Source organism: Centroberyx affinis, unplaced genomic scaffold (assembly GCF_046629955.1).
Source record: "Centroberyx affinis isolate AG114_WGS23_722 - 3 ecotype Tasmania unplaced genomic scaffold, CSIRO-AGI_Caff_v1 ptg001094l_1, whole genome shotgun sequence".
In the NCBI taxonomy this organism is placed as follows: domain Eukaryota; kingdom Metazoa; phylum Chordata; class Actinopteri; order Beryciformes; family Berycidae; genus Centroberyx; species Centroberyx affinis.
Window position 1 is genome coordinate 677354 of NW_027279639.1, and position 25907 is coordinate 703260.

Sequence of the window (25907 nt, forward strand, 5' to 3'; positions counted from 1 at the left end):
CCAGTCATCCAGGCTTGATGCACAGCAGATAAGTTAATATAATCAGGGTTTGTTTTTGTCCCTAGAACAGAATAGACAGCAGGATCCTGAGGGGAATCTGTCCTGTATAAAGACAGATGAAGACCAGTCAGTCAATCTTGAAATAAAGCCAAACGTTGACTTGGTTTTACATTCATTGAAATGTTGAAGTCATTTGTTTTAGTGAAAATCAAGGACGCAAATGTGTTGAAATTATGGGTAGAAAACATTTTGCCACAGGATATCAGGCTAAAACATGTGATGCAGTACATTTGTCCACCTACAGTTAGTTTTACCAAGGTAAAATACTGTTGTAGCAGTGTAGACCGCCTCCTAGTGTTTTTACAATGAACTGCCAGGAGCCCAAACTCATACATACACACATTTTTTATTCATTTTTGACATTAAAAAATACAGACAGCGTAACAAATCACACATACAGGGAGCAGATATGAACAAATAAACTGCTACATTCTTGAACCAGTAACCTATTGAGCACTTCAGTTTTGCCAAAAGATACACTAAAAAGGAACAAACCAGACTTTGACCCAGTATATGCGGCAGCAAGTATCAAATACATCAATCTAATCTGGACTACACAAACAGTTCATAGCCTATTATGCAGAGAAATTACACACCGAATCGTTTCCTTTAAGGCTGAATGCATAACAAAAACGTCAAAACAGATGAGACTAGAGCTGATTCACAAGAAGGGAATTTGATTGCAGTCCAGCCAGTTCATGGCACTTACTCTACAAGCACAAGTATAAATGAAACAAGAGTGGATAGACAGTGTAATCTATCCACTTGCGTTTATACCTATCCGACTTCCTCTGATCTGCACTCGTACTATGGTAAGTGGGCCGAAGGGCAAAAACACCTGTATGATCAGAGAGAGAGAGAGAGGCAAGATGGTGGAGGGGGGATTACACAATGGAAAGACAACAAACAGGCTAGTGATAGTTCCACCATCACTCCAATGTCTCTGTCTGCCCCCGTCCCTCCGCAGTGAGGTCAAAGGTCAGGGTCAGTTACAGAAGAGCGTCCCTGGAGCTGGTAGGGACTCAGCGTTTTGTTGGAGGACAGCCTCCCTGCTCACTACACCACCCTGCTGCTCCACACTCGACCCCCCATATCTCCTTGGCTGGTAGGTATGTGCCAGGATGTAAACAGTGACAGGACGGCAGGTTACGTGTGAAACGGGACAGGACGATGAAAGGCACTTGTGTCTCAAATGGGTTCTGAAGGCTTGACGAATTCACACGAGACAAAACGTTACTCTCTCCCTAAACCTGGTAGACTGACTGGTCGGCTAGCTTAAAGGAAAAATCCACCCGAAAACACTGGGTAAAAAAAACAGCTATTTGCAAAATACCTTACATTTCTGGGACTTTTGTTGTTTGGTGGTGTATTATTCTTCCTATGGCTAACTGGCCAGATATTTTCACTGCAGCTACAATAGTTTGTTAGCAGAATATATTTCAGCAATCTAAAAAATCAAGGGCTTCTTTCTAGACTCACCATTTTACACTGATGTAGAGCTGCAACGATTAGTCGATTAATCGATTATTAAATTAATCACCAACTATTTTGATAATCGATTAATCGGTTTGAGTAATTTTTTAAGAAAAATAAGTCAAAATTCTCTGATTCCAGCTTCTTAAATGTGAATATTTTCTGGTTTCTTTACTCCTCTATGATAGTAAACTGAATATCTTTGGGTTGTGGACAAAACAAGACATTTGAGGACGTCATCTTGGGCTTTAGGAAACACTGATCCACATTTTTCACCGTTTTCTGACATTTTATAGACCAAACAACTAATCGATTAATCGAGAAAATAATCGACAGATTAATCGACAATGAAAATAATCGTTAGTTGCAGCCCTACACCGATGTTCAAGAATCATACAGGGAGAGACACATGGTAGAAGAGGCAGAGAGACAGATTTTTCTCCACCAACAGCAGCCTCAATAGACCAGAATGCAATGCAGTCACAAGACATGTTGAGTTTTGAGTAAGAGGCATGACTTTTGCTTTTTCTTGACCAGAGAAACTCTCGCTCCGCTATCACTACTGAATTGTTATTAGCTGCAAATTCTGGGAAATGTAGGAAATCACTAACTGAAGTAGAAGTAGACGAGGCAGGTTGAGGGAAAGAACGACAAAAAAGTAAATTATAACTCCTGGAAGGTATTGAACATCACAGACTGATGATATCTAACAGTGTAAGAGGGATCTGAGGGCGGATTTTTCCTTTAAATGGAGAAATGTGAGCAGATTGCAGCACAGTAAAGGGCCGTGGTTGGTCCAGATAAGCCTTCAGAGGTGAGGAGGGTTACATACAGTGGTCTGCAGCGCCTCCCTACGGTAAAACAGAGGCATTATAGGCTAGGTACTGCCAACCAATTCAACTCCTATTTCCCTGAAATGCGTAGATGTATTCCTTCCTTCCCTTAGGTCAGTTTGAAGCTCCTGAATTAATGAAAGAGAGCCCTTGTCTGCACCCACACCTGTAAATCCATGCAGGACAACAGGTGAGTGAACAGTTCACACATCAGGGAAAAGAGAGAACTGGAGCACAGTGGCAGTGAATGGGATCTGGGGCTGCATTGATTCAGAGAGCACTGCTGCCCCCTAGAGGTTTGATAAGGAAAACACAGACAAACTACTCAGAATACATGATGGTAAACATAGGTGTGGTAAGAAGCAAAGAGAGGATTTCGAAAAGTTGCATTCGCAGAGAAGAAGCAACAATAGAAGTCACAATATGTCCATTCAAATGCTGTGGATTTTGCGGTGAATGACGCAGCGGAGGAATGGTTTTGAATTTATGCAAATGTTCTCAGGACGCAGAGCCACTATCCTTTCCTTTGTAGGCCGAGGACTGAACATGGGGACTGGGGTGAACCACTGTATTTTGTGTGTGTGTGTGTGTGTGTGTGTGTGTGTGTGTGTGTGTGTGTATGTGCATAAACCTGGGCAATTGTGCATGTTTCTTGTTTCTTTCTCGATCCAGGAAGATGGCAGGTGTGTGTTATGTGTTTACAACTGGGTAAGTGTGCAGTTCTGATCCTTCTTTTGTCGTCCCGCAAGATGGTATCTGAGTGTGTGTGTGTGTGTGTGTCTACTCAAAAGGGGGGGGGGGCGGGGGGGGGGGGGCGGGGGGGGGGGGGGGGCAGGTACTTGAGATTTAGTCAAATCCTTGCCAGTCGCTCTGTTCAGAGTCGTACTCCAACTCCACACCGACACAGCGAACTCCCTCCAGCAGCATGGGCGTACCGTGGTGACGATCTATAGAGAATGAGAGAGAGAGAGAGACAGACAGAGAGAGAGAGAGAAGACAGAGAGAGAGATCTCACTAATCACTTTTCAAGAGAAAGTCAACCCCTCACTTCCCTGACACCAACAACCTAGAAAGCAATTAATCGGTGTAAACATGATTGAAGAGAGATGCTTTGATGAATATCAATATGTGCTGCAAAGCAGGTCGTACAAAATAACCATTATTTAGCCCAGTGAATGAAATGTTTCTACAGTAACATAACTCATTCTGGTTTCAGGAGAGGTGCAAAAACGACAGCCAGTAGAAAAAAATTCTAAAAATTGTACATATACAAAAGAATAAAAAAAAAAACAGGAAAAAACAAGACAGATTACTACCTAGTTCCCTGGTTACCACAAGAGTTAGCATGACAACAAATAACTTTAGGGAATTATTAGCACAGTGGTGTCTTTGACCGACCAGATTGGCCGTATAAAAAGCTTTATTATACCCAGTCAGTCTGCTGTAACACTGGTAGTACTGGTCGGATGTAACAGCAGTGGTGGAGGGAGCTTAATCCGCTGATCTGGTTGTGGTCCAGGCCCCAATTACACACGGACATCCGCACAGATGTTCAGGCCACGCTTTGTGAATAAAACACGCTCACACCACCCCAATCCCCGTTCACCCGTCTTCAATCACACACACGCACGCAAGCATGCACAAATATACACACACACACGCTTTCTACTACAGTCACAGACGGAAAGACCCCCCTCCCCTCCTTTACCCAACTCTCCATCTGCTGAAACAAATGCCAGTCTCCCATTCAGTCTGACTGGCACTGCTTTAAGTCTAGAGAATGCTAAATAATAACAGGGTCCTTTCATCCTGCAAGTGCTTCACAACAGCAAATGCCTCAATGACAGTACTAATATGTGGAAGGAAATGAACAGGCATTGTATATAGCAATGTAGTTAGTGGCTTCTGCCTGTGGTGGTGATTTGTTATTAATTGTTTATTGTGTGGTTTTATTGTAATTCCTGTCTGCAGACCAATTTCCTTTATGTGACAATAAAGGTGTGAAGTGAGCTGAATTGAACTGAGAGGGCTTTTTCACTCTTTTTTTCACTCTTTTCAGGCCTGTTTCTGATTAACTTGTCTTGTGACTGTCACGTTCCAACGAGGAGTGTTGCTTGTTGACACTGTTCAGAGTCTCCAGCAGGAGGCAGCAGCACACTGGTGAATTCGACCCTCTCTGTGGCTATCAAGTCTCCACCAAAAACTAAAAGAGGCAGTAATGAGAGACTCCCAGACTGAGTCAGATGTAGTAAACAAGGATGATCTGCACTTCATTTCAGTTGTGAAAGACCGAATGGGAATCAGAATGCTGTGTTTATAGAGAAGTGCTGCAAATGGCTTCTAAGTGCTTGTTGGTATAAGAGAAGATGCATGTAGAGATTAGTTTGGGGGAAAAAATACTATATTGAAAATGAAATGCTGGGCAGCAAAAGATAGGTTTTAACAGCAAAAGCTATAGTTTTACACGGCCTAGATACATAGATTTTATATTTTCATCGTCTTACACATGGTCCCTCACAAATAATATGTGGTTATTCCAGGGTTGGTGTCTATGCACTCATCACTTAATGGGTAACTTGACCAACAGGCCAATCTACTAAAAACTTGGTGTACTCCTTTAAAGTTTCAAAAGTAGAAATGCTAGAAAAATAATCTGTGTAATCTGTACAACCATAAAATATAAAGGACTGCCAAAAGATGATTGATATCTTTCTCTAAGGATTTCCCTCATGTCTTTCGGAGTTTCCAGATGCCGCCGCAAGTTCAAACCCTGGGTTACTTAATTCAATGAGGCAACAGTGTGGTGTAATATACACTGTATATACAGACAGACACTGTTGATGAAGAGATAGCACAGAACAATGAGGTTGTTATTATATATATTGATAAAGTAATCTCACCCATGACCCTGGCATGAACTTTGACCTTAACAGAGGCTTCCTCGTTGGTCTCGCTCAGCAGCAGCACCTCCTCACACAGAACGCCTTCCTGCTGGGCCATGTACTCACAGGTCACCTTCAGACCACCTAGAGGGAGAGAGAGAGAGAGAGAGAGGGAGAGAGAGAGAGAGAAACAGATGGAGAGAGAGAGAGAGAGAGAGAGAGAGAGAGAGAGAGAGAGAGAGAGAGAGAGAGAGAGAGAGAGAGGGAGAGATAGAGAGAGAACTCATTACTCAGAGGGTTTCCTTAACACTTCAAGAGAAAGTTCACGCCTCACTTCTCAGACACTGACAGCCTACACATCAAGTAATCAGTTTAAACATTATTGCAGAGAGAGAATTAGATGCTTTGATGAATATCAATATGTGCTGCAAGGCAGGTTGTACAAAAAAAACATTATTTAGACCAGTGGAATCAATGTTTCTACAGTAACATAACTCTGGGCATGCTGGTTTCAGGAGAGGTGCAAAAACTCAGAGAGAGACACAGAGAGAGAGAGAGAGAGTGTATAGAGAGAGTATCCCCACAATACCGCACTGACACACTGGATGAGACACCCAGAGAGAGACCCCTTGGAATACCTGACCAAAAAACACCAACTAAACCTAACCACACAACCACCATTGACAAAATTCAAACAAATAGAAAAAACAACACAATAAGAATATTATCACTATTGGCAAAAAGAAATCAAACTTATAAACAAAACTAAATGCTTCCAAAACCTTAAAACAAATTACAATTTGGCCCAGTATCTGATCAGAATCAAACAGCCCAGACAGAGGAAGCTGCTGACGATGTACAGATTCAGTGACCACCAGCTAGCTATAGAGACGGGCAGGAGAGACCAGCAGCTAGCTATAGAGACCTGCAGGCACAGAAGAACCTGGCTGCCAAGAGAAGAAAGAGTGTGTGTGCACTGCGACTCAGGAGAAATAGAAAGTGAAGAACACTTCCTTCTCTCCTGTACCAAGTATGAAAACATCAGGAACACATACTTTTCAAAAATCTCTGAAAGAATAGAGAACTTTCAAAATCTCAGTGTCAACGAAAAAAAATGTGTATCCTGCTTGGAGAAAATGTTGAAACAGTAGAACTCTGTGCTCAGTATGTGATGTCATGATGATGTCATGCCATAATCAAGAAACAAATCACTCTGTAAACTTTTCTTTAACTTTGCTTTTTTGTAATCATCACTGTTATTGTTGTTACTGTCCAGAAATATTCTATGTGATGAATCTATGTATTTAATATGCAGTTTATTTCATTTTATTTTACTTTATTTCTATCTCATTTATGTTTGAATCTATGCTTTGGCAACATGTGCACATGTACGTCATGCCAATAAAGCACCTTGAATTGAATTGAATTGAATTAAATTGAGTGAGAGTGACAGTGAGAGTGAGAATGAGAGAGAGAGAGAGAGAATGAGATAGACAGAGAGAGACAGACAGACAGACAGACAGACAGATAGACAGACAGAGAGAGAGAGAGAGAGAGACCCAGAAAATGAGTTACAGAGGGAGAGGGGATAGACACAAGGAGAGACACACAGAGGGAGAGAGATTGTATTTCCTCTTTATTGCCAACTCCTCACTCCACTCTCTCTCTTTCTCTCTCTCTCTCTCTATTTGTGAGTCTGTTTTGAATATGGATTAGCGTGACGCTAGACAGACAGTCAGACGGCCAAGGGAACGAAATGTCAACACGGGGAAAAACACATAAACACAGCTGACAAATGAGTAAACAGTCAGGAATATAATAAATACACACAGACACACACACACCTGCCACTATTAACATCAGCAGAAACAAACGTGCACACAGGTCCAGAAGGTAATATAAAAGCGTGGCACCATATTTCAAAACAGCCATGTAAAGGTCAGTTATGTGATTTAGTTACTTGGCCAAGAGTGAGTTGGACTAGAGAAGTGGGCAGCGCTCCCAAAAGCATTAGAGCACTCGGATCACCTTTGGCCCATTTAAGCAAGTTGTTGTTTTTTTTGAAGGGGGGGGGGAATCCAGTAAAGATTCAACACTGCAGCAATTCAAAACGTTGTGGTTTGATTTGAAGTCAGACCTGTGTCAGACGGTATTTGCTTGCTTCTGTAGGTGCTAGATGTTTGGGGTTTGCCGCATAGGACAGCATAACGAGTGCCAGATAATTTAGACTTCCATTTGAAAGGCAGTTTTGTTTTTGCCACTTTCCTGTAAGAGACAACTGAGCTAATACTATCTGAGTTGTCTGCTGCAGTAATCCCCACCCATCTGGTCCATGCTGAGAATTATTTGCAGATGCCATTTCACCAAGGTCTGCCTGAAACAAAACCAGACACGTACTAAATTCACTTCTCTTTGTATGTTACATTTCCAGTCAGTGTTGAAGAGTGAAAACAACTGCACACAGGTATAGGAAAAAGGTAGCAGACTTAGGTTGTGACATCAGACTGATTTGTGTAGCTGAGGCCAAAGTGTGCTGTGTGACTGGCAAAAGCCTAATGCTGAGTAAACTAAATTAAAATGGGCATTAAGTAATCTCTGACCTTTACTGATTTCTATTGGCAACCAATTGAATTCGTAACAACATCGATACAACTGACCTCCTCCTCACCCTCTTTATGTCATATTTTCACAATAGAGATGAGTAAGCTAGCTGATTAGAGCAGAGATCCAACAGAAACGTCTAATGAAGAGGGAATATATCATGACGCAAAATACTTTAGTAATAATGCTGCTTTGTTACGACAAGGCTTTTTAGCTGAAATGTCTTGCAACACTGGTTGCACTGTAAACTTCAAATAGGTGGGGAGCACCTGATGAAGTAATCAGTGAGTCATTGCATTGATTGACAATCCTATCAACCCCCTGCAGATATATAATGGTCATACTGTTCTATGGGGCAGTAAAAATGTTACTTATTGCCAAAAGCATTTATGAGCTGCAGCTTCTTTTGTATAATCCATGTCTCAGTTGTTTCAAGGCTCAAATTTCTTTAAATAATGGATACAGTAGAAGAGGGGATCCTAGTTTTCACCTGGATTCACCTGATCATATTATTTCATGGAAAGAGGCGGCCCTGATATTGTACATGCTCAGTTTATATACATGTGCTGTGTTTAGTTTTGTTTTCTTTGTTTGCGTTCCCCCTCATTCCCCCTCTTTGTGTTCATCTTACCCTCTGGTACAGGTGTGATATCGGTGATCCGGAGGTGTGGACTGGGTACCGGCGAAGGACACACGTCTTTTCCCAGTGCAGGAACCTCGGGCAAGGTGAACACGATCTCATACCTGTGCTGCGTCTTCAGGAAGCCGACCTGAGAGAGAGAGAGAGAGAGAGCGAGAGAGGGGTAAGGAATTAGCAGTTAACAGTAAATGCAATCTGCAATCTCCATCTTTCCCCTCCTACAAAATTTGGACTGATCCCACTGTACCCTTGTGTGTGTGTGTGTGTGTGTAATGGGGGATCAAAAGAGTAGAGTAGAGAAGAAGGGAAAAGAAAGGAGGGAGACAGAGAGAAAGACATGGGAAGAGAGGGAGAAGGAGGGAGAAAAAAGAGAGAGAGGGAGAGAGAGGCAGAGAAATTGGCTTTGGCTTGGTCTGATACAGTATAGTGTAGGTCTATTACATCTCAATGAATAAATGATTTTTATGAATAGTATGAATAAGTAATTCTCTTAGAGGACGATATCTCACGCAATCGAGACTGCGAATGCATAACAAGATCATCCATCAGACGGTAGATTAACTTGCTGACTGAGTCAGAAACAAAAACAGGTTCCACACTGTTGCATACTTAACTTACTTCTGATGCAACCAACTGAAATTGCCACAGTTACATACAGCACAACGCAGACTTTATGATGATTTCATATTACCCATATACTAAACAAGAGAGTATAAAGGAAGGCGAGAGAGAGGAAGAGTAAGAGAGAGAGAGTGAGGAGTGACTGAGACGTAGCAGCCTACTATTTACTAAAGAGAAACATTCATGAGGGAATTGTCAGAGAAAGGAGAGAAGCCTTCGAGAGAAGATGGGATAAATGAAAAGAGATAGAGATCAAGTGAGAGAGGGAGACAGCAGGGAGTGCAGGAAAGGAGAGATAAGCCAAAGCCCCTCCAGCTAGAGCTGCAACCGGCAACTTCAGCCTCACACGACCCCTGGTTAAAGCAATAAACAGAGGAGAGGCAGCGGCAGCATAAGTGAGGCGTGAGAGAGGGACTCAGAGACAGAGAGAGAGAAAACATTTAAGGGGCACTACACTGAAAAACTAAACTGATTTTATATGTGCATAATCCCACGCACATCCAGACTGTGAGCCATCTCTCGCAAATTCATTTGGTTTGAGATTTAAACCATCTGGCTGGGAAAAAATAGATATAAAATAGGTGATATGGCTCCTTAATGAAGAATGATGAACAGTGATAAGTGACGTGAAACATTTCTGGTTTAGAACATTTCTGTAGAAAATAAAAATGGATTGCAACACTCGGACCTGGACACGCACGGGAACACGGACGACAGGCAGAGTTCAACCAAAACAATGTTTTTATTCTTCAGTTTTGAAGCAACACTTGTTCAGTTTGACCTCTGCAGCTCTGACAGCAGTTTCAGCTTTTTCAAAATTACACTGATTGGCCTAAGGGGGGCGCACAGCATTCGTTTAATAGTCTGTACGTCAATCAAGAAACATGAGATAACATATTTTCTACTTATTGCCCCACTCAACATTTGTGGGGGACGACGTGTTTACAGTTTCTACAGAGTGAAAGAAAGGTGGTATTCAGACAGCTGTGGTATGCATACCGCTTCTTTCCCACACACTCCCACCTCATCTTTGGTGTGACTGCCAGGATTGGCAACCTCCGGACGTTTCCATAGCAACCCCCCCCCTGCCCCCGATTCCGTGGCGATAATGTAGACACGCGGCACATTCAGCCACGACGTCGGGCTGACAGAACTCTGCGCCCACTGTGAAGCAGGCCCATCAAAGGGCACACACACACACACACACACACACACACAAAAAGGGACTGCTCCATAACTCTAGGTCACAGCTAAGTTTCTAGCACATGTGCACACAGCTTTTAAAAAGGGCAAATCAACACTAAATCACATAAGGCAGAAAAGTGTTGTTGCACTGCTCTCTACAAGTTGAAATTTTCAAGCATGTTGCATTTCTGGCCACACCCCAATCAGTGATGTCAAAGCAGGTGTTTTGCCTTCGACAGCTGACGCCAAACACCTGCTCTGACATTACTGATTGGGGTGTGGCCAGAAGTACAACATGCTTGAAAGTTTCAACCCATAGAGAGCAGTGCTGCTTTTCCCTTTAAGCACTCAAATTGACTTGGCTATGAATTTGTTTCAGAGCTTGGACAGGCTTAGTTACAGCGGGTGTATACAGAACTTTCTTCTGTGCTTTTGGGGTTTGGGTATAGTTGAGAAACAGTGGAAGCAGAAGCCCTCTGGAGGCATTTATTTTGTGTCTGTAAGGACATTTATTCCATCCATCTTTCATATTTAAATTTCTTTTTCTCCAAGCATGCCTTCGCTGAGACAATGATGGAAAGCAATGATAGAGCTGAGAACTGAGTACTGAATTTAACAACAAAAGTGAGATGGAGGGAAGGCTTATTCAGTGACTGGCAGTGAAGGAGAGACAAAAGGAATACAGACTATAGTTTAGTCATTTAGTAATAGTCATACAGAGGACTCTAGGACGTATCTGAAGGATCATTCTGAAAATGTGAGCTACTTGACATGCATTTGATTTTACGTACCAGGCACTTGAGCAGCCACAAAAATTCATCACTTGTAAGGTAAACTAAATCATATGTGTTTTTTACAAATATTTAAATCAGTGCTTGTCAATTGGTTTTGAATTAGGAGCAAAATTTGTTTTCCTTCAACCAGAAATCACAGCAGAGTATATTAGATGATCTAATATTCCTCTGTGCAAGTTGTTCTTATTTTGCCACCCTGTCTGAACAATTTAACAAATTTAAAATATATTCAGGTACAGTTTAGGTCCCAAACTGCTATGTGGCAGTTAGAAACAGCCACTAGGACCAGGTAGGGTTAAAGAAGTGGAAAGAATAGCCAGCACTCTCAAAAAATAAATGAGCTGTGTTTTTATTAAGCAGTTATGTACATGTTTCAGCTGTACATCCCTTCATCAGCATCTTGATCATAAGCAGCATCGATGCTACTGGAGGCTGTACAGCTGAAACATGTTCATTGTGACAGCTCAATAAAAACAAAACTCACAGATTTTTTCCAGTGAGCTGTGCTGGCTTCTTCCAGTTTTGCAGGTTTTCGATCGCTTGGCACGTCTCTTTGTCTTTCATTGGCGTTTCAGCACCTCCAGGGTTAAAGGACTGACAGGGCAGAACAGAGAAGTCTGACATTCTTGTACCTTTGTAGTTGATAGAGGAGATTAGCGGTGATGAGACAAGACTTTCATCTTCTCCTGGATGTTTTACAGATAAAGCCCATCACCGCACATAGAAACTGAGGAGACTGGCACCTTGGATCAAAGACTTTCCATACAAAATTAGATATCCACCATTTGAAATCGTGACACCCAGGCCACTCTTACAAACTGACTGATAGCACATAATTAAAACGAATTACAGTAGTTTCAGGGATAGTAGGCAACTTAAAATACAGATGCAATAAATAAATAAGTAAATGCAGTGGCGATTTGTTATATGTGTTTTTATTGTGTGTTTTTACTGTAAATCCTGTCTGCAAAGAAGTTTCACTTCCAGGGCAATATAGTTTGAATTGAACTAAATTACTTGCTGGCAAAATGACAGCATTTTTACAACACAGACTGTCTATATTTTAGAGAGGAATGATTAAATTCAGGTAATGTTTTTTTTCTAAAATGGGCATTAAGTGTTTTGGAACAGAACACTTGACTAGTACTTGACTTCATGTAAAAACAGAATTGATTAAAGGTCCCTGTGAAGAGGAAGGAGACTGAATAACGTCTGATAGCTGAGAGGAAACTACTGCAGGCCATCTTGGCTTCAAGGAAGTATCTGATGATGCCGATGACTGATAACTGAGATTAGCAAAATGGCTGAGATCATTATCTTATTAAACAGTGCCTCCAAACATTTCTATGGTTTCAATGAGAGTCCTCAAAACTAAATAGAGTAATATCAGATCGTCACATGGTCGCATCATTTACTACATTTACACAATGCTGTAATTATTGCCATTACTTTGAGTAAAGTGCATTAAATAGTCTGATTCAGCTCTTTATATGCATAGCAGAAGAACGTTTTGTTCATGTTCCCACTGTCGTCCAATCTGAAGCACTGCGATTATTCAAAGTCGTGTCTCCTCTGCTGCTGTCAAAACTACGACAGTATTTCTTTTGCTCCCACGTAACCTTCTCACAATTTATCCAGTGCCAAGCCTTGAGGTGTGGATTAGGGATGCTTCATTACAGCTAAAATGATAATCCTGATTATCTTGCTAGATACTGTGATCATAAATATTAATCATGACTAGCAGATGATGATGATGATTTTATAGATACAATTATTTTACAGCCCTTTTGGCATCTTAGATCAACATCCTTGTTTCTACTACAATGGAAATTCTAAATTAATTAAATGTTCCATTATGTTATGATTATTAATTATGGAAACTAAGATGGCACAATAATACAATCAAACACAATTAACTGCACATCCTTGGGCTTAGTCAGATTAAACTATTATCAAACTATATATAATATTTGAACAATAATCTGAATCTGAATCAATAATCTGATTAATATCACAGTACTCTTAATTTTGTCTGTCTTAATTGGAGTATTTTCATAATAAGACTTAAGTATTGGTGTACAATCAAACATAATCATTGACTGCACAGTAAAGGAAGGAGTAAAGGAAGCAGAGAATTTGATTACCCTGGGGTCAATAACCAGACCCGAACTCATGTTACCATAATTCATTGGCTGGAAAATGTTATTTGTCATGTGATCACATCATAGAAGGTAAATTGACAGAAACAGGAAAGCAGAGAGTGTAAACTGGATTATCTCAACCAACATCAGTTAATCATAAACTTAAATCCTCCATGCCATCGGCATCTTACAGTGGACAGACCTATTTGTGGTGTGATTGAAGATTATGTTGATGGTAACAGGATGCAACAGGATGGAGCAGGGTCCTCTGTTTTATGAAATTCGGGATCTGAGTTTAATAATGGACCGTGTAAGCGGAGCAGAAATAAATTTTTTGGAAAGATACTCGCTAAAAATTGATGGTTTATGCCAAGCAGAGATATCTGACTAAGACAACAAACTGCAATAACAGACATTATTGAGTGTGAATGCTCACAAACATGTAAAATCTGTAATCTGGGAAAAATAAACCTGAAAAATGGGAACCAATTGAACTAAATTTGGGGAAAATTAAGACCCTCAGTAACAACTCACAACTTACAACTCAGTAAGCAACAGAGCGGACACCACTTTAGCCAGTTTCAGCCAATCACAAGCTTAAACACACCTTGACCGGGGCGCCCCAGTGGCTCACCGAGTAGGGCGCGTACCATAAGGCTCAGTCCTTCCCGCAGTGACCCGTGTTCGAATCCGGCCCGTGGTCCTTTGCTGCATGTCCTCCCCTTGCTCTCTCTCCCATACCTTCCTCTCTCTCTCTCACTGTATCTCTTAAAAAATGCCAAAAATAAATCTTTGAAAAAAAAAAAAAACACACCTTGACCATGAAGTTGCCATCAGCCTCTGGGGTCACCATGACGACGGAGTCGTGCAGTTTTTCGTCAAAGTGAACGTGGGAGGGGGTGCCGGCAGCAGGGGGTTCCTCTGAGAAGCGCACTCCCCCCGCCTTCGCAGAACCTGAGAAAGAGAAAAGTGGGAGGAGACAATGAAAGTTGGAGATGCACACACACACACACACACACACACACACACACACACGAGCCCATTAACGGGACAAAGCCACGTTAAACAGTGTTAGCCTACTCCTCTTAGTGACATAATGGAGCATGCAGTGGAGCACTTTATAAAAGTAAGTACTCAAAACTGGTCTGATAGTCTGAAAGCTCAGGGAGCCTTAAATGCCTGAAAAACAAGACAAAACAAAAAAAAACGTTCATGCACCCATGATGCACCACACCCTGCTCACATAAAGTGTTCAAGAAAACACTGTTGGCAGGGTTGGAGGAGAGAAGGAGACAGAAAAAGAGTGAGTGAGAAGGAAAGAGAGAGCAAACATGAGGGGGTGAAAGTGAGGTAAAGGTTGAAGGAAAATAATATAATTTTGATTGAGAACTTGTGAAATTGTGATGGGCAACCATCTCATTTGTGATTACTACAGCAGAATGACAATTTTTTCTGCCCCACGATATGTATCATCACAATTTTGCATTGCGATACATGGAATTTCAATATATTGTCCCAGCCCTAGTAGCTGCAATACAAAAATATCAGTATTGGCTTTCAAAAACCCATATCGATCAAATCCTAGTTTGAATTTAAGTCCTCTGGTTGAGGGACGGTCTCCCTGCTGCTCACCTTAACAATCACAACACTGAAAGATGTTTCTATTCTTTATGTATACAGGTGATCTCAGACCAACAGCCTATATTGTGTGCCATCGAACTGTTCTACTGCTTGGCCCATATGCCAGTCTCCATGGGATTTCTGAGGTAAAATAAAGGACTTAAAGAAGTTTAGGCTTACAAGCTAAACATATTATTACCTGTTATATAACCAAGGGTTTGGTGCTCCCCTATGACTTCAAGAGACACTGATATTTATTGTTCTGCCTGCCCAGGCATTCATTCCTTAGCGTGAGAGAATGGAAAGTTTTTCTTCCAATACCCCACCCAACCCCAAAAAACAATTCTCTGTGAAAACAAATAATTTGTCTGAATTTTTGCTCAAAAAAAGCTTTGGATCTGCGTAAAGAGCTTCAGTTTCCCAGACCTTTTAAGGAATAAAATGTCAAGAGTATGACAGAATATGACAGATCTGCTATAATGAAAACAACTTTTTACATTATGCTTTTTTTAAATAAGAAGCAGTCCTCTGATAATAGCAACTGGTCCTTGCCCATCACTTGAATTTGTAAGCAGTTTCCCATAGAAAACTTAAATTGTTGGGGAGAGGGGTGTTGAGGTGTGTGTGGTCGAGGGGTGAAATACGCAATTAGGAAATAAATTAGTCATGCTTGCAAACCCTGTGTGTGTAGAAATAAGCATTGTGTCTTTTACAAACACCACCCACACCCACACACATACACATACACACACACACACTTCCCCTTGGCACCATGTTACTAATTAACCGATGCTTCTTGATTTACTCAAAAGCTCAAGAATTGCTGCAATCAGCCATGTGACCTCTGTGCACAAAGACAATGTTCCTAGTTTTGGAGCCAATATTATTGATCTCCACCTCTGTAAAGTACTGTGTGAGCAGGGGGCGTGTATCTAACAGTTATTTAGCTTTGGAGCTCTGTCCTTTGGCACTACTTCTCATTCAGTGTTGTAGCATCTTCACTGGTAGCTGGATTCAGCAGGGCGAGCTTAATTATTCATTCTTTGAGGCGAGACGTGTAATTAAGCAAACGCATGCATCAAGGACAGCAACAACACATAAAGGACTAGTCTGCTTTGGAAAGAGATGGGGGGATATTTGGGGAAATGCAAAACTGCGGTTGCATTTTATTCAAGCTGATCGCACCATAGTGTCTTTCCTACAGGGTCTGGTTCAAATACATTGTGATTAATTCTGAAGAGATAATTTTTATACTCTCTCTGCAGCTATACTTACGATATGCTATATTCTTACTAAACACTGATCTAAAGTTGACAGGCTCACAGTGTCGCAGTACCTTTGGCCCCATAAGCTATGCAGTAGATTCATTTAATATGCTTACTTCTGTCTTTGTATTACATATGAAACACGGGCCATTACTGACCTGCTTGGCCCCAGTTCCATGAAACTTTCATACAGACTCATATTAGAGATTACAAATCCTCACTATCAGCAATCTGGGTCACAGTAATGAGTTCAAGAGTTACATCACGTTCCATATGCGCAGGATCACAGTGTCTAAATGGATAGTAGAAACGAAGGTGGAGGGATGGGGGGTGTTCGACTGAAGTGCAGTTTACTATCTAACGCTCTACTTCACAGATATGAGGCTTGGCCTAAGCTTGTAAACCCAAAGTCAGAGTAGGATACCTTGGATTATTAAGAATATCTCCTAATAGGAGCTCTGATCCGAGATATGCGATTTGAGACCTAACCTAAAACAGAATTTATTTCTTATTACTACAATCTTGGAAAATCTCAGATATCTCAGATTCAACCCTAAAACAGAACATATTATGAAGGGGGCTGTTCCAGATTGAGATATCCCACATTTGAAAAAAGTGACGCCTACACTTATGAAATGATTGCTGATATGAAAGTAAATAAAGCTCAATTTGAATAAACATTTAGCTATTTTAAGATCTCTGAGCCTCTGAGACTTCTGGAGCACTGAAACATCCATATTGTTGAAAGACTGGGTAGAATTTCAAGATTTAAACATTTTTCCCTAATGGACCGATGTTGGAGGGAAACTCCGAATATCTGATTATAATGATGTTGGCAGTTCAGGTTTGATTTGTGAACATGTCTCTTAAGTCTCTAAAAAATTAAAGGAAAAATCCACCCTAAAACACTTTAACACTGTTCAAAAACAGCTATTGGTGACCTAAGTTGCATTTACGGGTCCATTTTGTTGTTTGATGATGCATTTGTCTCATCCCCATGGATAGCTGGACACAGATGCTGTGACATCATGTCAAGATATTTCCAGCGCAGGGACAGTAGAGTTTAATGGGAGAAAATTTCTCTAAAATGTCAACGGTAAACATCACGGTTTTGTTGTCAGTCCCTTAGTATCAAAGAGCAAATTAGATATAATTATATATGGAGTATAATTCAATGCAGCCACAGCTTGCATCTTTGAGGATCTGTCACCAGTAGTATGTGAAATACACTCTGTCTTTGTAACTTGAACAACCAGGCACAGCACACTATGGCATTATTTTCTCTCCACTCTCACCTTTTCACAACTGGAAAAATGTACTACATTATCGCTATCACTCTCCAATTACACATATGCAGCACAGAGAACCCAAATGATCTTCTGCTTTGAGGCCGGGAGAGGGAAAGTCGGTACACCAAATGAGTAAATTACAGCAAAAGAGTAAATAACTCCTGGGATGCATTCAACAACACAGATTGATGATATCTAACAGTGTAAGACCATTCGAGGGTGGATTTTTCCGTTGAGAGAGGCAAGATTCTCCTGATGATTGAATCAGGAGACAAAGACTTAAGCTTTAAGTTTATCAGCCGGTCACGTTATGTGACCTGTCACTAAGTCACTACTCCAGCTCTAAGAGGCTTTCTAAATGCAGCCTAGAAGTTCATATAATAGGGATCCATGACAGTGTAATTACATTCACTTGGCACACGCTAAGCTTAATAATGGTAGGCTTTCATACTATATGGCCAATGGGAGTTTATCAGCAGTCACAGTTAAAAGGGTACATTATACCTATTGAGGTTGGGAAATTATAAAAGGGGGTGGGGTTCACAAAGGTACTGCCATAGTGGAGTCTACCAGCCACTAATCAAGTTTCATTCCAAAACCAGAGCAAATCAACACACGGCAGAAAATAAATCAGTTACACTGCTCTCTATGGACTGAAATTTTCAAGCACTTTGCACTTCTGGCCACAACCCAATCACTGATGTCAAAGAAGGTGTTTGGCATCAGCTATGAAAGGCTAAATACTTTCTTTGACATCCGTGATTTTTTTTTTAAAAGTGTATTGAGACAACTCTGTGACTTAAATAAACTTAAACTTGAACTATACATTTATGTAAAATATTTCTTCTATTGCAATCAAACACAGTACAGCTCTCTTGCCTCAGGTTAACACTGTGCCCTATTAAGTGCTTCATTAATTTTACTAAAACGTATTTTATCATATCCTTGGACTGTTTCTGCGACACTGTGAAGAGATGAAAGAGTAGTGTTTTTCCTGCCTGTGGCAAGGAGTTACCGAGCTTCAGTCGTTACCTACACTTCAGTAAACGAGCGGGTCTGGTAATTGGATGAAACACGATGTAAGATTAAAGTACCGAACTTTGGCACAGAATGCTTTAACATATTTCGGTAGTACGTGATTCATTGGGTGCCAAACAAGCCTCGAGTGCCAGTACCCAGCCTTACTACATGGTCAGCCGGTCCCAGCTGATGAGGACGGTGCCTTGGGCCAAGCCTCTGTGTCAGTCTCATTATCACAATACTGAGATCCCTGCCCTTTTAGATGGGCCAGATAATCCACATTCTCTGGCAAACAGCCCAGACAGAGAGAGAGTAGGGTCACACACACTTGCCCACACACACACCCACACCCATATAGTAGCGGGCCTATAACCACACAGATGCATGCACACACACACAAATTAACATGCACAAGTGTACATGCACACCCAACTAAACTGGCTTATTTCAGAGTAATCTCTATCTATTTCTCTCCCTCCACTAATCTGGCTATCTGTGTATCTGCTTCTGCTCCGCTGGATATTAGAGTAGTCTGTCAGCCTGTCAGCCTTCCTCTCTCTAAACTCCTTCTCCCTCGCTTTCTCTCTTACAGCTTGATTGTACTGATTCATCTCTGTCTTTATCCACCTTCTCCTCCTCCCGTCTCCCCCTCTCCTTGCCACTGCTTCTTCACGGGACCGCATCTCCGCCTGACACATGTAACGCCTCTCACCATCTCTTTCTTTTTCTCTTTTTCTCATAGTACCATTTCATCTTCATCGCCCTTTCTTTCTTCCATGTTCGAGTGGATTTAACATAGTCCGGTTTCCTCCCACATTCCAGAGACATGCAAGTCAAGTGGATTGGAGACTCTAAAGTGCCCACAGGTATTAATGTGAGTGTCTGTCTATGTGTGATGGACTAGAAACCTGTCAAAGTAATCTCCCTGCACTACACCCAATGTATGCTGGGATAGTCTCCCAACCCCCCTGCGACCCTGAAAAGGATTAAGCAGGTAAAGAGAATGAATTAATGCTTCATCTCTGTCCCTCTCTATCCACCCCATCCTCCTCTCTCAATGCTTCTTCATCGGACCATCCCTCTGTCACATGCGACTGTATCTGTATCTGTTAACTTAAGATACAGATAATAGATAAAGATAATAGAGCAACTTGAGCTACTTTAATATTCTCCAAAGGCCATGGGAAGGAAGTCTTTAAAGGCTGTCCCATGGCTCAATGCTGAGTTCTCTCTCTCTCTCTGTATGTCTCTCCCTCTCTCTCTCTCTCACATACACTAACAAACACGCACACACACTTTCCTCTTAAGCTCTGCCTCTCCCTGAAGACGTGGTAGGACACACATACACATACAAAAAAAAGAGAACACTTTCTATTAACTCTCTGCAAGAAGGGGAGGGCTGCAACACACACACAACACATACACACATTTTCCCTTTAGTTCTCCCTAAGAAGAAGGTGAAACACACACTTCATGTGACAGTTCAGTCCATCCCAGACACATGAGAAATACATTTTGTAAACTGCAGTCAACAGCAAGTCAATAGAGAGGCTCCCTTTGCACCGTCCCTCATTCAGTGACCTTATCAAAGAAAGAACAAAGGCCCGCAGCAGAGCAGTCTTTGTAGGCAACAAGTACCCAAACTCCACTGGGGAGGAGATGAGACGTATTCATGGCAGTGATAAAAAAACCTGTTGAGTCATTCAGGGCAGTCTCCCAGGTCTTGTTCTCTTGCCAGCCTCGTTACCAAAAAAGGGTTTTCATTCAGCCCTTCCTGCTTCTGAGGAAAAAGAACTTGCTTACTTCAACAAAAAATCTGATGTGAAGCTGCTGACACTGACTCGCCAGGGCCAACACACCCTTTTCCAATGCAAGAAACGCCCAGAGAAAGAAAAAAATCAATTGTGAATTTTAAGCAGATGGCCTTCGTGATCCTGCCTGAATGCCCCTGGGTTGTTTGATTGGTGAAAAGGTCAATTTGGGGCTTTGACGGCTGCCTCAAGTGACTTCAATACAAATTAAACTGAAGAATCTGTTGTCCCATTCAAGTGTTTTTTTTCCTTCAGTAAGCTTTGCAGCAACAGCCAATCCATTCCAATGAACCCCAATTGCATAAGAAAAGACTGAGGAAGCTTAACTTACAGTCATATCAAGTTGTCAGAGTGTAAGATGGATGTGCCAACATTATGATCACACCGTTCTCATCCTTTCACTATAACGAGGCTGGGAAAAATCTCTGGAGTAATGCAATTTATAGTCTTCTGTTTATTGAATGTCTTGCACAGTCTCGCTGCACTGAATGTGGTGTCTGATGCCTGTATACATTTAGTATTTATTGTATCGCACCATTGTTACCAAGACAAATTCCAGTCATTGTATTTGGTGAATAAAGTGTTGATTCTAATTTGTCTTTTGGGGAACAACAGTTTGCAATCCTTCCAGTCAAAGCAGAGGAGCAGCAGTGATCTCATCAAGATGGGACAAACAGATCAGGAGGAGAGGTGAAAGAATTGAATGGACATGACAGGAAATGAATAGAGTCCACAGGGAATCTGATCTAGATACAACAACAATAGGCCTTTTTTTCCCCTCTACCAGGACCGGACAGGGCCGGCCAAGGGCTTTACCTCCTGGTAATTCCCCCAAAATAAATGTATGTTATTCTGTTTGCCACCTGTTGCTACAGAGTTGATTTAACAGAGATTTGGTTTAAAAACAAACAAACACATAACACTTTCGATCTTGAGTTACAAACATTTGGAGTTAGTCCTGGCTGATTAAATATTGAACATGAACTGCTGCTTGCTCTGTCTGCCTGAAGTGACATATACACTTCACAATGGCATTGCTTCTCCAGGCTGTAGAAAATAACTGCTGAAAGACTTAGGAGGGTCTAAAGTAGTGTGTTAAAATATGAAAAGTCAATGGACATTACAGTCATCATAACAGGCAGTGAATACAACAGTAAAAACTCACTCTTCTTGGCAGTGGCCATGTCAGGGGAGCTGGTCCAATACAGACAGACACACTTGCACAGACACTGTCACAGCCTTATCATCTCAGCAGTCTGACCTCAGAACAACCCTGGAAAACAAATAAGGATGAGAGGAGACAGTGAGAGACAGAAAGATGAAGCAATATAGAGAGAGAGGGAGACAGAGAGAGACAGAGAGAGAGAGAGAGAGAGAGAGGGAGACAGAGAGAGACAGAGAGAGAGAGAGAGGGAGACAGAGAGAGACAGAGAGAGAGAGAGAGAGAGAGGAGAGAGAGAGAGAGAGAGAGAGAGAGAGAGAGAGAGAGAACTATAGCCAAGGATTAAATCAACAGAATTGCATGAGAGAATAAGGAGGAAGGTAAAAGCTGTGCACAGGAGACCAATAAAAACGAGGAAATAACAGCTAGCCACAGTAAGCTTAGCGGGGTATTTTTCTTTTTCTAAATCCACAACCCCAGGTTAGCATGTATTTCAATGGAGAGCCCAGCTGTGCTGTACTGGTCAAGCCAGGAGTACCAGAGACTCCCGACAGAGACTTAAATTAAAGGAAAACAACAAAACAGTCTAAGAGGATTAGCTAGGGGCTGAAGCTGCTGCTCGTGGACTTCGCACAGATGGAGGAAAGTTCATGACGTTTCAGAGAGGTGCTTAATATAAACATGGAAATATGGAGAATATACAGTACTCATATACAGTATATTATATAATAATGATGTAATGACATGCGTGTGTGTGTGTGTGTGTGTGTGTGTGTGTGTGTGTAAGAAAGGGCTGTGAGTAGGTAGGTTGTCTGTCGCAATAAAATCCAAGTAGGCGGTAACAATGCATGTGTTCTGTCTGAAAAGTTTATCCTAAGCATACATAAGAATAAAAAACAGGTGAAAGCAAGCAAGACCGCTAAATCCGTGGTTACCACAACAGTTGGCATAGCAAATAATGCTATTATTCATAAAGCGCGGCTGCCGATGCATTATGGGAATCAGCATGGTTGAAGGGCATCTTCAACAAATCAGTGTCCTTGGATGAAACTAGCCTTTGTATACAAGCATTTTTAAAAACCCCATTGTGACGACAGGACAATGCCTTGTCAAGACAATTGCATGCCAAGCAATGAAGCATCATGGGCAAAACAGAGGTGTTATGTCAGCAGTACCTTATGTCTAGCCGGCCCTAGACTACGGCTCCCATTGACTGAGCCAGTAAATTAATAGCACATTTCCCTACAAGGCTTTCTGATGGCTCTCTTGATTTCATTCATTTAAATGTCATTCCTATGTTCTCCTTATTCAATTCCGTTTGTATTAGTCTACAAGAGACAGGTTTGCCCCAACACCTACCTGTGATTAGGATTATTTTCATGATCGGTTATTTAGTCTATAAAATGTCAAAAAAGTATTACAAATGCCCAAGTTATCATAGCCCAAAGTGATTCTTAAAATTACTTACTTAGTCTGACCAACAGCTAAAAAACCCTCAAAGAATTCAATTTATAATGATATGAAATGGAGAAGTCCTTTTTTTTTTTTGTGTGAATGCTACTCACATCTGCGAGGCTGGCGACCCAGAGAGCCACTTGTGGTTTGAACTTCCTTCTTCTGGTTCAGAGAGCCTGGGAACGAAAGCGAATGCAGCATGAATCGGTGGCAGAGTCCCTCTCTTCTCTCACTGCCACAGGGGAAGGGAAGATGCCGCAGGGGACAGAAAACTTTCAATGTCACATCCACTGACAATAGTCTGGGCTCAGAGCAGGTTCCGTTTTTAACGGTTTGAAATGTCAATGCTGCTTGGAGCGGCTAAATGGGTCACTATGATTAGAAAACTGCTCATGGGATTCAGATGTACAGCCCTCTGGCTCTGAAAGCAGCAGTAGCAGTCATAATGTGTGTCTTATTGGAGAGCTACAGGACAAAACAAAGACCTATAGTACAGTTTGGGGAAAATACTCATATTCCAACTATACCAGCAAACATGGCTTCTGCTTAATTGATCTTTCTCACATCAAATATATTAGTTAAAGCTGTGGGTTCCTCGATACCCAGAGACAAAACTGCCTGCAGCTTGCTTACACATTAATTTCTTAGTTCTTAACTGAAATATTAACCCAGTGCTGAGTGATCATAGCAAGTGCAAAGTATAGACTTGTTCCCTCTGCTGTGGAAACCAGCCTACACTAACCTAAAAAAAAAAAAAAGGGTTTGAGCACCGAGGTTAATTCACATGTAACACCTTATTGAGCTCTTGAAGCCCAGCCAGGCTTTGATAGTGACAGCTCTCCTTTAGGTCTGTGTCACTCACTTAACGTTAGCTGATAAATTAAAGTTGTGGAAGCCAAAAAAAAAAGGGCAGAAACTGACAGACACCATCATTGAGCAGCGGCAAGTGTTTCTGGCTTTAAATTTATGCTAATTGTGGGTAGTTAATCGCTTTTATCCATTTGAAATAAGCAGAAATTGGGAGTGATCAATAACACATCACAGCATAACACTTTAGGTATGAGTAAGATAACATACACAGAAGGAACGGCTGTGTTTTGGGTACATTACACTCACCTAAAGTAGTAGAGCGGTTGTATTTTTGAAATAACGTTAAACCGTTACTGATACGTTACTTGTCACTGTAAAATTTGGAAGATAAATCTAGCAACATAAACATAATCTATACCTTAGCTAGCTGCCCTGACAGATGCACCTGCTGTTTGGTTTCCCTAACGTTGCCTAAAAAGTTACTGCCGCGTCGATTAAAAAAAACAAAAAACAGTACCAACTGTCTTTTTTTTTTTTTTAAATCTCCGTGAAGCTTACCTTACTTAACCAAACAAACAGCCGAAACCGTCGTCGTCGTCGTCAGTGGAAGTGTTGGTAGAGGAGTGCAGCTAGAGGTAGTACCAGCTCAAAATATAAACGGACCGGCGGTCGTTCACCAAAACACCCACTCCCCTTTCTTTCGCTACACTTTCTCCACTGGCCAATTTCCGCATCTGATCACGTGGTCTGCTCGCCACGCCGCTCGGTTTTTAACAATCTAGGGTTGTTTTTTCCCTGCAGATAGATAGATGTAATAGATGCTCCGCTCATCCAACACATCTGAACCGCTCCTCTCCTCTCATGCACTGGTGGGAACTGATGGTCAAAGCCGCCTGTAAGCAGCTTGCCCTTTCCCTCCAATCATTGGTCTACGTTTTTGGCAAGATGGCGCCCCCCTGTGGTTCTTTGTTTATTTTACATTTTAGGTCTAGTAAGGCACGGCTACTGCTCTATTCTGTCTTCCTACCAAGCAAGATGTACATCTCAAAATATTGCACAACATATACCCCTCCAAATATAGCTTATCAAAATTTGCAGACATTATGACAAATGTAGGGTTTTTTTTTCTGATGAAGCTGAAGCTTTGGTGCATTTATATTCTGCTCTTATCCTGTCAAGCTTTGCAGATTTAGAGGGATTTATATTGAGTAACACTGGTCAGCACATTAAGATTGACTAAGAGTGTTATCACAAGCTTTGACCATGATTATATCTTGCTGGATGAATTTGTAACCCTCATCATTTTAGGGAAATAACTGTAAGTCTAAATTAATACAATCTAACCCAAGTTTTAAGGTAGCCTACTTTTGTTTTAATGTGAATCAGAATCAGAATCAGAATCAGGTTTATTGCCAAGTAAGTTTTCACAGTACAAGGAATTTGCCTTGGTATGAAGGTGCATACAATAAACATAAACATGGAGAAAAATAATAAAATAAAATAATAATAATACAAATAAAAATATAATAAAAAATATAATAAGAAATAAAAAATATATAAATATATATGTGCAATATATCTGGGTTTTTTTTTTTTAAAGTGAATGGAAAAGATGTATAGTTGTAATCCTTGGTTAAGTCTTTTGAGTGTATAAATAATAACCTAACAAATGTCTGTCTATCATTACATTGCATAAACAAATGCTTTTATAGGTTTATTTATCCTGAAACAACACTGTCACTTATTTTTTGATATATGAGATCATTTTGTACTGTATGTCTGACTGGAATATATTCAATAAAAAGTACATTTTGGACTAGAATAGGGAAGGGCACATTGATAATGTTGCTATAACCTGTTTGCATCACACTCAGGGAAAGTTTCATTGTCATTGTGGGAGTCCTTCATAAAACAGACACAGAGCGGAAATAAAAAAATGTAAAAAAAACTCAGTGAAACAAATATGATGATAATAAAGAACAAAGAACAGCGAAGACATGCAATCAATAATCTGTCAGGGCGCAACAAAATGCCTCATAAAGGCTATAAAAACATCTCATATCTCATCTCGCATATAAAAACATCTAATCTCAAAACAAACAACAAAGCAAACCATAAAACAAGTTAAGACACAAACTGAGAGAGAGAAAAGGTAATAAGGAAGGAGAAAGAGAGAATTTTTGTGTTGATTTACTGGGACGGCACTTCCACCAGTTTGCTTCATCAGAAAAGTCTGGAGTCTAAA

General features: G+C 41.0%; 1 protein-coding gene across 1 annotated transcript; it reads right to left on the minus strand.

Moving 5' to 3' along the window:
- Positions 1-413: 413 nt before the first annotated feature.
- On the minus strand, positions 414-24446 carry LOC139647595 (adipose secreted signaling protein). The gene is made up of 7 exons (XM_071523528.1): positions 24221-24446; positions 22963-23028; positions 21401-21508; positions 14045-14184; positions 8481-8619; positions 5267-5392; positions 414-3313 (listed from the first exon to the last, which is right to left on the minus strand). The coding sequence occupies exons 3-7, from the start codon at positions 21417-21419 to the stop codon at positions 3213-3215; spliced, it is 525 nt and encodes a 174-aa protein (XP_071379629.1). The 5' UTR covers positions 21420-21508; positions 22963-23028; positions 24221-24446; the 3' UTR covers positions 414-3212.
- Positions 24447-25907: the final 1461 nt, after the last annotated feature.

What these genes read in the sequence shown, in the direction of transcription:
- LOC139647595 (XM_071523528.1), bottom strand. An exon ending in ATGGCAACTTCATGGTCAAG is followed by an intron (nt 8,620 to 14,044) that starts GTGTGTTTTTTT and finishes TCTCTCTCTCAG; the next exon opens with GTCGGCTTCCTGAAGACGCA. An exon ending in AGTTCATGCCAGGGTCATGG is followed by an intron (nt 3,314 to 5,266) that starts GTGAGATTACTT and finishes CATTCTCTATAG; the next exon opens with ATCGTCACCACGGTACGCCC.